Source organism: Triturus cristatus, chromosome 3_1 (genome assembly GCF_964204655.1).
Source record: "Triturus cristatus chromosome 3_1, aTriCri1.1, whole genome shotgun sequence".
NCBI lineage: Eukaryota > Metazoa > Chordata > Amphibia > Caudata > Salamandridae > Triturus > Triturus cristatus.
The window spans coordinates 812778634-812791852 of NC_140583.1; the positions used below are offsets into that span (position 1 = coordinate 812778634).

Genomic DNA, 13219 nt, shown 5'->3' on the forward strand with positions numbered 1-13219 from the left:
AGATATTCAGTGGCTGTCTGCTTGATCACAATTGTACCAGAGGCAGGCCCCTCTCCCTGCCTCACCCAGAGTTGACCTGGTGACATTCGCATAGTTCCTGGGTTAGGCAGGTCATCTGGAAAAAGGTGGATATCAGAGGACTCTGGTCTCCAGCGGAGACCTGTCTCCAAATCAACTTGCTTGAGTTGTCTCATTCACTTGATGCTATAGGCCTTTCTGCCAATCAAAAAATGGAGGATTATGCAAGTTCCACAACAATACCACCACCATGTAGTACTGCAACAAGTAGGGCATGGTGGGGGTCCAAAGTCCTATGCCAGGAGACTGTATGCCACTGGAGCTGGCTGGATCATCAGAAGATTTCCCAAGTGGTGCTTCCCTGGCAGAATCTTTATACACCAGGGAGGACGAACTTAGTCGGCAATGCCTAGCGGAGGACGATTAGCAATTACAACTGAAGGTGACACAGGGCATCTTTCAACAGTGGAGAGAACCCTGGGTAGATCTGTTTGCCACCACTGAGAACACGTTTGCAGCACCAACTGTGCTTGTAAAAATCAAAGGCTGAGATGCGTTTTCTAAAAGGTTTGCAAGATATGTTTGCACGAATACCATTTGTAATTCTGTGTTGGGACTTACATTTAGACCTCACCTTTCTGATGTGCACCCCTTTAGAACCAATGAACAGTTGTTCATTGCATTCTCTCACCCTAAAAATGGTGTTCCTGGTAGTGATAACATCCATATGCCGGGCAGGTGAATTTGAGGACCTTTTGGCCCGACCTTCTCCTACCACCTTTTTCCCCAGACAAACTGGTGCTAAGGACTTGAGCTGCATTCTAGCCGAAGCCTATGACGCCTTTTCACTTCAGCCAAGACATCACCATGCCGACTTTCTATGCTCTGCCTCATCCCTTGAAAGACACACTATTGTCTGGATCCCAAGAGAGTGCTCAGTTTTTATGTTGATCATACCAAAGAACATTGGTTTGATGATCAGCTGTTTGTGGCATTCTGTGTGGTAAAAACGGGCAAGGCAGTGCAAACACAGGCCATCCCTTGCTACATAGTCCTCTGCATTAAGAGTAGGGCTCCTAGTTTTATGGTATTAATTTTTTTAACATTTGTCTGTATTTTCTATATTTATTTTTTGGCCATCTTATTGGTATTTTTCCATATTTATTTGATGTTTTGAGAATAAAGGGAGTCGTAAAATGGTATATTTCCACATTTATTTAACTGATGAACCTGCACTCATTCTTTGATGCCTGTCGGGTTTAGGCAAATAAGCAGCCACCTATAACAAAACACTATACCTACTGGTAAATATTACCATTATTCTTAATACATACGTTAATATTTGCCTGTATTTAGGGAAATCTCATCCAGTTTTTTAACTCCTCGTGTTTTCGATCTGCTCAGCGGTTGGCCTGGAATTCACGAAAGACAGCATGGCAAGTCACTCTTAAGGAGCAACATTTTCTGTGTGTTTCTCATTTTAACAAATACAGACAGGAAATACATTGTTTTCTGTCTGTAAAATCTATAAAAACGGGAAACTGGGAGCTTTAATTAAGAGCTGCTACTCATTAGCTAAGAAGCTGGCCGCAGAAAGCCTACATTCTTATTCCACCAGAGTCAAAGCTTCTGCCACTGCCTTGGTACAAGGAGTGCCTGTCCTGGATATTTGTGAGGCAGCTACTTATGCATTGGTGCACTTGTTCATGAAGCACAGCTGCCTTAACAATCAGGTACATCGAGATGGGCATTTTGCTTGCTCAGTCTTGCAAGACCTTTTAGATTGAGCCACTGATCCACCGCCTTGGGAGGTACTGCTTTGGTATCTATTAACAAAGTGAGAAATTTATGGTCAGAAGTATCCATCAGAAGAAAAAGTTACTGCTCTTCGGTAACACTCTTTCTAGTGGATACTCTATCTAATTGAAATTTCCTCACCACTGTCTCACCTTCCAATGGGCTCCTCTATCTAAAAAGATCCCAATGTAGGAATCTGCAATGTAATTCATTCAGTCTGCTGATAGGCTCGGCGCCCGAAGGTGCTAAAGAATTCATGAAATAAAACTGACATCAGTGCATGTGTGGTGGTTATATGTAGCTTAATTCGTCACTGCCGGACCACAGTGGCACCGACGTGGCATAGCAAAGCGCCATCTGCTGGCGTGCAGAAGCACTGCTTTAAATTTTCTGAATCCAGTCTGTGGGTGGTGGATATACATAAGGTGAGGAATCTGAGGTTAGAGAGGGTATGCACCAGAAAGAGTGTTACAAAAGAGAAGTAATTTGTTCTTCTACTTTACTTGGCACCATAATTTTCGGGTGGGTAGCAATTCAAGCTAACCTTTTGGTGGTTGCTTTGGAATACTCCAAACATGTTTATGGTTTGTCTCTTTTTTTGCCACATAAGATTCACAGCAGATTGGTGCCAGCATCTGGACAGGCAGACCATATATAAATACAGCTACCGAAGAGACACGTAATTTAATCCAGAGTTATGGTCAAGTGCATTTCGTGAAGGGATTTTATGCCTCTTGAGAAGACATGGTGTTCGCTCAGCAATACCCTGTGCATTGTCTCCAAACTAAAAGAAGGATGAGATTCCAGTGGTGCCACGATGGGGTGAAGGTTCGGAGGGCAGGTGAAAGATGAAAGAGATCTGGAAAGACGTTAATTGCTTGTCAATTATTCTTGTGGTTCCCTACTTGACAATCTCTTCATATGTTTTCCATGTGTGGATTTAATTTGCCCCTCTCCTCAAAGCTTCTGGGTTTTGTGTGTTTCACCGTAGCAGTGACCCTGTTTGTGGCACAGTTCCCAGCGTCTGTTTGTTGGAAAATTCACAATTACAGTATTTTGTTATATCACGCTCAAGAGTTACTAGCCATTCCAGAGATTATCCAGTGTAGATTATCTCTGGACATTTTAGTTAGAGACATATATGTTAGTTTCAATACTTGTTGACATATTATTTTCCTTGTAGGTGCACTTTTCTGCTGGAGGATTAGGATCAAGAACTATAGTCCAATACTCTGTTTTTCAAGACACTAGTGATGCAGCTTGTCTGATTATTGAACTTCAGTCCAGTCCCACTTAGTGATTGGTTACTATGCACAATTAGTATACACCATGACAGATACGTGTTTATCTCTCTATTTTACAATATCTTCTCTACAGGTCCATCAGTGTTCTACATCACGTATTAATGGCTCCAAAAGGCTCCCTGTTTTTGAGGAACTTCCCAGGGTACAGTCGTAGATGCTGTGTGCTGTAACAGTATTTGTGATAGCGCTACAGAGGGCAGTGGCTGCACTGACCAGTCTTCATATCTTCACACCTTGACACATGACTGAAACACACTCAAGTGCAACTTGGAAACCAGGACAAAGAGCAGACATATCATAGAAGCCTTAAACATTTTACTATTCTGTATGCCACCTTTGTTCCATGTATTTTTTTGTGGCTCCTTAGAGTATCTTTTGGAATTTTTATTTTATTGGGTTATTTGTTTAGTAGTCCCACCCTAGTACCTCCTTCCCCCTTTTACATGTGTTTTTCTTACTCTGTAAGTTTAATTAACTGTTAGTGAGCACTCTTTTTCTAATGAATTTGCTGTCATAGCTGGCGTTGCAGTCATGACAGCTACGCACTTCCCCAACACGTTGTTCCTGTAATTGAAGTAGTGTTTCATTTGTTTCATTTCAGTTCCTTAGCTTGTGCTAGTCGTGTTTTTCATTTGTTTAATTACACTTCCTCAGCGTGTGATGCTAGCACAAGGCTCACTTTCCCATTGCAGCCAACGTTCTAATATATTTTTTTATTTCCATCCCGCTCTTAATTTTGAACAGTGGCAGTCGCGCGCTTTTCGTGCATGCCGCGTGGCTCGCCTACATGTTTTTTAAACCCTGCAAGCGGCTGAGCTAGCTTTCCCATTGCAAGTCAACGTTTAAAAAAAAAATGTATTTGCATGCGCCACTCATATGGAAAACCAGATCTGGCGGTCGAGCCCTCTCCTACATCGCTCCTAAAGCATAGAACATTAGAACAACCTGCCACTGCACATAAGAGCCTCCTCCTCACTTCTTGAATTCCGCAAGAAGCTGAAGACATGTTTTTTTGAGTAGTCTCATTAGGCCCCAAGAGTGCCTAGACTCACACCTACAAATCTACCTAACATGACATGACATGCCCATCTCCTTGCTTATGTACCTTCAGTTGCCCTGGAAAGTTGGGTCTCAAGAGCATGCTGTTCATATTAAGTTGTAATGTTTTACTGCTGTGTAGTTGACTGAACTATCCTTGTAATCAATTGGACAGCTCATGTAATTGCAACCACAACTCCCATGTAACATTAACATCTCCCCTCCCACCCACAATGGCAAACCCAACCTGCTGATGAATAAACATTCCCTCTACCACATTAGCTTTATATTAACCCAAAGCATGCATATGAGTAACTGAACCAGTGCAGTGTGACTGTAGATTGTTAATATGACAAATCACAATAAAATCAGTAAAATAAAATTAAAATAAATAAAAGTAACTGAACCACTCGTACTGTCCCTAACTTTGTACAAGAATGGTTATTTTCCCTGGGAGCGCCAGTAATGCCAACCCAAACCCTCAAATGTCAATAGAAGTGGCCAGGAACAAAAGTGTCGGGGCTTTTGATTCCTTTCATGCATTATCATCAGGGCCATAAACCTATTCATGGCCTGCTTACTTTCCTCTGCAACTTGATAGTTTTGTACCATGTGTTTTACACTAATAGAATGCTCTTGACAATTTCAATTATAGATAGCAGGATGTGGAGTACATTAGTAAGGGTCACTTAAATTGGATGCTTCGACTATACCTTGGTCAGCCTCCAGTTGCTACTGATCCAGATGGCTCAGTTTTTAAAAACACCCAGATGCTTGCTGAGGCCTGAGATAATGTGATGTTTACCTTGGTATTCAATTTATTAGAAATGCTGGGTATAGTATGCTGTATTTTTTCCAGAGTCTATGGTAGTTTCATCTTGGCCAACAGAAATCCCCTTCACCCTATCCCATACCACCATTGTGAAATCGAGATCTACCACTATATCGCTGCCCTTGCACTGCAGATCCTTATGTGTTGTTTAGGATTCAATTTATAGACCTGCTGGGTTTAGAATGCTGTATTTTTTGCTGCCGTCTGTGGTAGTTCTTTCTTGGCCGCAGAAATCGCTTCCGTGCTGTCTGCACCACCATCGTAAAATCTGAACATGCCATTATATTGCTTCCCCTGTATTGCAGATCCCTTTGCTCTGAGACAATCCAGAGCACTGCATAGCAATCTCCAAAGTTCAGGAGTCATGCAATTATTGATCGTACTGGTGCCCCAGGCAGGAGGTTGCGCCAGTGGCTAGTTCTCCCTTTCCACCACTAAAAGGTGTAACAAATTGTCATCACCAAATATTTTCAACAGCATTTTCTCCTCCCGCTTACCTGTGTCCCTGGTTTCAGATAGTCCTAGAATTCTGAGATTATTTCTCCTGGAGCTTCCTTCTAGGTCTTGGCTTTAATCAGCATTAATACGTTGTCCATGTCCAGCCACTTTTCACTCCTAGTTTTCGAATCTTCTTCAGCCTCTGATATTAGGGGCTCCACCTCATTCAGTCTCGCTTATCTATTTTGTTAGTCTTGATGTCAAGTCTATGATTCAGGCCATCCATCTTTTTGTGGATGGATTTGAGGGTTTTTACATTACTTTAAGCATGATCTGGACGTTGAACTCCTCTCTGACATCACCGGAGTCCACCATTTTGTTTGCACATTTTGTTAAAAAAAAAAGTAAATCTGGATTCCACATGTCTGTTTTACCCATTTTTTCTTTGTTGGTGCTGTGTAGTAGTGTTCCTGAGGGAGCTATGCCCTGCTTCATACTGTAACATATGGTACATGTTCCACTTCACACATGTTTCCAGGCATCATAATTTATCCAGATATGTGTATTGCAGTTAAATAGACACCAGTCTACCATAGACACCAGTCTACCATATCAAAAAGGGTGAGTTCTCTCATCTTCACTCTTGTCAGCTGTCTCATTGATACACTGGTCGATTAGTCTTAAGTACAGCTCATGTATCTGATCCTATGAGTGTATGCCACTGTTTCACAAAGTTGTGTTTTACAAGCAATCATTAAATAACAAAAAATAATATGGGGACAAACCAAAGGAATACAGAGCCTATGTTGTCCTCTTATATTTTAGGCACTTACATCACGTACAGCTCAACGCACAATTGGGGACTGCAGTTGGGGATTAGGGTCCCGCCATATGACCACCATTGTGAAGGCATTAGCAGACCCTCTCCAGTGCATGTCTTATGTGTTGTGTCAAATGAGATGAGATGAGACACTAACACCAAAATGTTTAGTTAGTTCTGTGTGCAACCGTGATGCAGCATCAATTATTATCCTTTAGGCTTCATGTCCCCAAGCATCTAAGTCACCCTTTGCCACATAATCTGTACCAGATACTTAGCAGAATATTACTGCCCGGGCTCCTGGGCCTACTGATTTCTGTTTTGGTGAATCTCTGCCTCCTTGATTGTGGACCGTATCTGCTATCTCCGTGCTCGTTGGCTTGACCATGAGGCTCAAGTTGCACTGTGCCGCAGAGGCTCACCTCATGTTGGACAACCCACAAACAATGTATCACAGCCACTTATTACTCATGTCATTATTTTCAAAGGGCCACCACTTTCTGTCACACTCCACGCACCTAGGGAGATGCTGTCCAGCCACTGCTGCTCTCCCAAATGCCAACAAGCCGTTGTCTTAGGTTGCCCCTGTCCAACAGCAGGTCTGCCTTCGTTAAACAAATCCTGCAGTTTCAGCTGGAGTGGGCTGGGATCAGCAACAGGAGGCCAGCTCCCAGTCCAGGCATTTTGTGCCCTTATTTTACCCAGCACTTGTGTATTATGTTAGATGATAGTTCCCATCCCTCAAAGCCTCACCAGGGTGCAGCCATCTTGGCAACCAGCAGTCTGGTGCTTCCTAGCTGGAGAAGCTGTGTGCACTGCACAGTAGTCGTGATGAAAGACGATTGACTGGTACTGAAATAGACTATCTAATTAGTTTCAACCCTTTAACCCATGGGTACTCGCAAATATTTTCCCAATGGCCACAAAGTGTGGTCTGTGATGTGACAGAGGGCCATATCGATGCCAGCAGGGTGGCGATCCAGGGCTGTGGTGGGGAGTGGTAAGGTGGGTATAGGGGAAGCGAAGTGTATACATCTAGTTGCTGAACTGCCCAATGTGAAACCAGAAAACCAGGGATTGATCCCAGCTTATCCCCTTTACCAAATGATGTGATCCTAGGCAATTGTTTTATTTCACTTTCCATACTTATTCTTTTATTATCACGTATAAGAGGGCCTCAAAATACATGACTTCAAGGTGTGCACTGTACAAAACCTTCTTCTGTTTTTGATTTAATAAACTATATTGTTGTTCATGTATAATAGGCCACCCTAAGAGTGCACATAACAACTGATTTGCGTGTTAGGGCCAGATGTACGAAGCTATTTAGCATTTCTTAGCGGGCCGAATCGCTATTTCGGCCCATTAAGAAATGCTAATAGCCTTTTGGCATGTACAGAGGCCATTTGGGAATTTCATAATACAATTTCTACCCAGTAGAAATCGCATATTGCGACACCCAAATATGAAATCTCAAATAGGAATTTTCTATTTGCGATTTACTATACACCTGTACAAAGCATTTCCTAAATGTGAATCAGACATTTAGGAAATGCTATTACCATTGACTCAAAGTCGATCGTAACCATGTGCAATTTACCAAAGCAATCCAAAAAGCTTTTTTTTAAAAGTGCAAAAAAGACCATTTGTGTGCTTTACATGTGCACCAATTTTTTCGGGGTGTAGCAAGGGGAGTCTTAGGCTGAACGTCCCCCATGCGGCAACTTGTTCTAATTTGCAATTACCTATTAGGAAATCGCAAATTAGGATGATGCAAAACCATTCGTACTTTGAGTATCACTGCTTTATGCTATATATTGGTCACCTTCATCGAATGTTCCCATTCTTTGATGTGCCCATTCTTTGTGCCTCCTAGCTCATATCATTGATTTAGTATTTATGTTGTGTGCATGAGGAACTACACTGAGCTGGACAAAATATGGAGCAAGGATGGACAAAATGTACTCTTTAAATGAGTGTGTCTAAAATGATGTAGGGGAAATATAATTCATGTAAAAGTTGAGGGGTTAAAGAATACCACGTCCTTTGAAGGGGAGAGAGAGAAGCAGGATAAAGAATTCAGCGTGCAAGGGGAATTAGAAAAGAGAGGATCCCTTGTATAGAATTTAAGAGTTCTGAAGTGAGTGCTCAGGTTAAGTAGAGAAATGAAGTTTCAGATCAAATGTTAGGCAAAGTAAGATTCTTTCATTCTCTGTCACTAAAATTAGTATAATTTGTGTTGGATTGCGCTAGTTCTCTGTATGTATTCTGTGTAGAGCGCTTTGGGAAATAATGTAAATTGTTATTAAACAAGAGTAGGAAGGAAAGACTGCCTGCTGTATGTACACGATGATGAGAACTTTAGATGGTACTGAATTAGAGCATGTTGTAAGGGAGAAATCTGAATAGGAGGGCAGACAAAGAGGAGATGAAGACGATGTGGTGTGTAGCACGTGTTTCTAAGACTTATAGCGTGTGCTTAAACTTTGTATGTGCAAGGTGGTAGGGTGAAAACAGCTCCCGGTTTAACTTAATATTTCCACTTCCTTTATCAGGTGTATGCCGTGGATGCCAGTGAGATTGTCCAGCACACAGCACAGGTAGTGGCCCACAACAACTTGCAGGACCTCATCACTGTTTACCAGCAAAAAGTGGAAGACGTGATCCTGCCAGAAAAGGTTGACGTCCTCATCTCCGAGTGGATGGGAACCTGTCTTGTGGTGAGTCGACTGAGCAGCACTAGGGTGAGAAGGGTTGGGGGCAATCGTGGAAGTAAGAGGGTTTATGAAGGGTAGTCGGTAATGATCTGAATACCAAGGACATCAAGTGCAACCAGTGGTGGGGAGGATAGTGGGTGATTGCCAGGAGCAGTAGAGAGCTGGGAATGCGAGTTAAGTGACCATGAGCGGCAATGGAATGGTAATAGTAACAATGGAATGCATTAGTAACGCGTGACCAACAAGGAGTGTGGGATTGGAATGGGTGTAGTGGGATGAAGGAAACGTGGTAGAAACGTACAAAGGTGATCTGCGAGAACAGTCATGTGAAAAGTAGAGTTAAAAAGTAATGGAAGTACGGATAAAGGTAATGGGATGACCAGCCCGGGCTGTTGGTAGGGAACGATTGTGGAATGACCGAGGACAGCGCGTGGGGTGCGAGGGTGACAAGCAAAGGCAGCAGAGGGATGGACAGGGAGACAAGCAAGAAAAGCAGCATTAAGATGTTGAGCTAGTGAGTTGCCCGACAAAGGCAGAGCAAGGGTGGTGAGTTTAGTTTCCAGTTCTGTCCTGCGCCTCATGTTTCAGAAACTCCTGTATAATGACTCCTGCACCGCAGGTTCCACTGTTTAAAACTCGTAACCATTTTATGGGACTACCCACTGATAGTAAGTAGCAGTGTTTTGGTTCCGTTTATAAATACAGTGATAGCTATGTAACACATTTCTTGGTGCATGGTGTCCAGACATCTCTGAGCTCTAGTAGTCCTTTTGATTTCTTTGCTTTTTGCTAAAAAAAGAAACACAAAAAAACTATTACAGCCAGAGTACTGTCCCTGGACAACAACAAAGCTGCATTTTCCATTTCATGTAGATCTCACCCCTTCCTCATATAATCAGCTCTCTCGATCCCCCTCACCACAGCATCTGCCCAGATGTAGAGCTGACAGCTTCCGCCCCATTGGCCTTATTAACTGCAGACAAATAAGTTACTGCAGCACCCATTGCCTTCTTTGGGCCAAGTAGAAATGCTGCCAGGATGTCTTGAGGCCTCACGCATTCAGTTCTTTCATATAACTTTCCTCCAATTTCTTACAATTGGATAGGTCCACTAGTGATTCCCTGATCAGTGGCATGGAATGCTTAAACCGGTTTACAAGCAATGCTTAATTTGAGCCGGTGGTTTACAGTGCTCGGCACTAGCACTTAATTTTCACATAGAATCACAAATTAAGAGGCACAAAAAAATAGAGGTACAAAATCCACAGAACTTTTAAGGGAGGCTTTCAAGATTTGGCACTGACTTCTGTTGCATAATCTCCAGATCATGCCAGTCCACCTTCCAGGCTTCAAATTTATGTTGCCAAGCGTTAAGCAAGGCTTCTCTTGGAATAAAATGAGTTAGTATTGAGTGACGTAGTGCTTGATGGTGTCTTCCCTTAATCCGGGACTACAGACCTTATTCTTTTTGCGATCAGAAGAAACTCTAAATAATAATACTTTGCATCCAGCTTCACAGAATCCAACTGTAAAGGGAATTACCTTTTGATGCACTGGTTTGGAAAATTTCTAGGCTTTCTGTCACATTTGTTTCTCCTAAATGTAATCGTCAGTTTGAAGCGATATGTCTATGTAGGGGTATTTGTAGAGCGCACTGTTACTCCCAAGAGTGTCCTGGGGCTAAAAGGCTGAAAGGAGAGCAGCGGGGAAGAAAGATTATTGGCAAGAATAGAGCCAAGAACAGAGGAGTCGATTCAATGCTTCTTAAGTGAAAGGGCATTTTGTTCCAGAGGACAGGACCAAGGTAAGAGAGAGCCTTGCCCCCTGTCCTCGATTTTCTAACTCTGGGGGTGATAGCTAGCAGCAGGTCAGAAGAACGGAGTGTTCTAGGTGGGGTATAGAATGCAATTTTCCGTTTGAGAAAATCGCAATACAGAACAAAGATGATCTCATTGTTAACATTCGCTCTTATGTTCTCCCTGGTACCTTTTTGGACCTTTTATAAATATATATGATACAGATATCCAACCTGGATACACTTCTGGAGCTGATTCGTATGGACAGATTAGCAATGTTTATGATAATGTACCAATTTATATGTATATACTTTTGATTATTGCCTCTTTGATTGTTTATATGTGTTTTGTCTGATTAATCCTAGGTATATTCTATGTCCCCCACAATCTATCGGTCTGCGCCCTGATGAAGGTGGGGCCCAAGTCTGGGTCTAATACCGAAACGCGCGTTGGCGCCTGAACTTTCAGCATTTCTTATCTCATAGTATCGCTCTCTCTCAACTGGATGATACATGAGCTAACCACCTATGTGATCACATCTGTGAAGTTATTACTACCGTGACCGGAATCTGTTAGTGTAATGTTTATGGAATGAATGTTTGGTTGTACGAGTGGAGTTACGTGTGGGACATTGAATAATTTTTATACTTCTTTTGTGCAATATATTTGTGTATTCCTTATTATTGAATAAGTTTACGTGTAAAAACTACATATATATATATATATAAAAAATATTTGAAAAATAGTTTGTCTAGAAAAAAGAAAATAAACAAGAAACATACACTGTTCCATATACCTTTTGTGTCTTGTGTTTGCATTTCACTGTTCTACCTGTTCAGCTCCAGTGAGTGTTGTTCTTTTTTACTTAGGGACCTATTCTTTAGGCCCGGTTATATACCATTTGGGTGGGTGTTCCTTTTGATCTTTATTGATTAACATTAAAACACATCATATGGATGAGATATTAGAGAAGTCTTAGTGTTAAGCCACTGCGGAGACTGCAGCTGAGATGTTCCTATGAGAGGCATTGAGAAACAATGGAGTGAGGTGTGTATATAACATGCCATTAAGATCTCAGGACACATGTTCAGCTTAGTCTGCTGTTCATGATGATTAGATTGTCGAATAAATGATGTGCAGACCTTGTGAATTGAACTCTTTTCTCGCTGCCTCCATGAGGAGTTTTTAGGAACCTCGATCCTTTCTGAAAGCCCAACAATCGTAATGTTAAAATTATAATAGTAATGGGGAGACCGCTTCTCTAGATATTAGACCCAGGTTCTGATCGAACTTGGTAGCTTTTCATTATTTATCTATGTCGTTGAGGCTTTAAGTCACATTCTGATTCTGCTCATCTCTCCTTCCCCCAGGCAAGTAGCGTTGGAGGAATTCTTTTCCAAACCCACATGTAATCATAAGGTGGAGGCGGAAGATTGCCTTTCCAAGCCGTGTGATGTTCTACGGCTGGACATGAAAGTGCTACAGGTCGCGGATCTAGAGGTAAGGCGGTGACAGGGCATGCTTCCAAACTGGGATATACACCCACTTTAAAAATCCGGGTCAGGTAGAAAATTCCTTTGTAAATGTTAATTGACGTTGCAGTGTCCCAGACCTTCATTTTCTTGAGGCGGTATTAACGACCCTGACTGCCAGAGTTACATCGCATACCATTACAACGCATGTCATTACAACGACTTGCTGTGGGGGGGGTGGGTGCTGGATGTTGGAATAGTATAATTTACTATACCAACTCCAGTCTGTGCAACAGTAGGGAAGGTGTTGGATTTAAAATCCAATATCCTTCTGCCCCCTACAGCAAGTCGGGACTCTGGCAGTCAGGGTACTTAATACGGCGTCAAGGAAATGACGTCAATTAATATTAAGGCTTCTGTTCTAACTTTTAGTATATGCGTCGCAGTCTCATTCATAGTGACCCATGCCACCACATTTTCCAGCCTTGCCTTTACTGTCAAATAGACATTGCATTTTTTTGTGTTAAACCCGATAAATGAGTTTGGGAGTCAGTCTTTTACCGCTGGTATCATACGGCCTTACCCTACTATTGAGGCCAGAACTGAGCACAAATACACTCCTTTAGTACTTGACCTTTAGCGTAGCGAGGTCAAGCAGTCCAAGGCTTACTCAGGGAAGTGATGCGGGATAGAAATTCAGAACTCAATAAAACATCATTGTCAATCAATAACTCGGGGCCCATCTAGGAGTTTTGGTTAGAAAAAATAATTTAATTCTGACACTGAAACACAATACTGTACCTAATCAATAAAACACATAACCAACAGAGCTCACTTCAATTGGGACACAGTTATCAGAGTAGCAATCACTGTGGACTGGAAGACAGCCTGGTCTGCTCACCCAGGGCACTTATCCAATGTTTGAACAATGTCATGAGGACAATTGCCTTCCTGGAGGGGAATAAGTGGGTAATGTTTGTGTGAGGCT

General features: G+C 42.2%; 1 protein-coding gene across 1 annotated transcript in view; it reads left to right on the forward strand.

The window, feature by feature from the left end:
* Nucleotides 1-13219, forward strand: part of PRMT2 (protein arginine methyltransferase 2) — a 453544-nt gene that overhangs the window by 335276 nt on the left and 105049 nt on the right. Inside the window, exons 5-7 of the mRNA XM_085646208.1 lie at nt 8803-8967; nt 11599-11603; nt 12130-12259. Of these exons, the coding sequence (XP_085502334.1) occupies nt 8803-8967; nt 11599-11603; nt 12130-12259 (300 nt within the window). The remainder of the gene's footprint in view (nt 1-8802; nt 8968-11598; nt 11604-12129; nt 12260-13219) is intronic.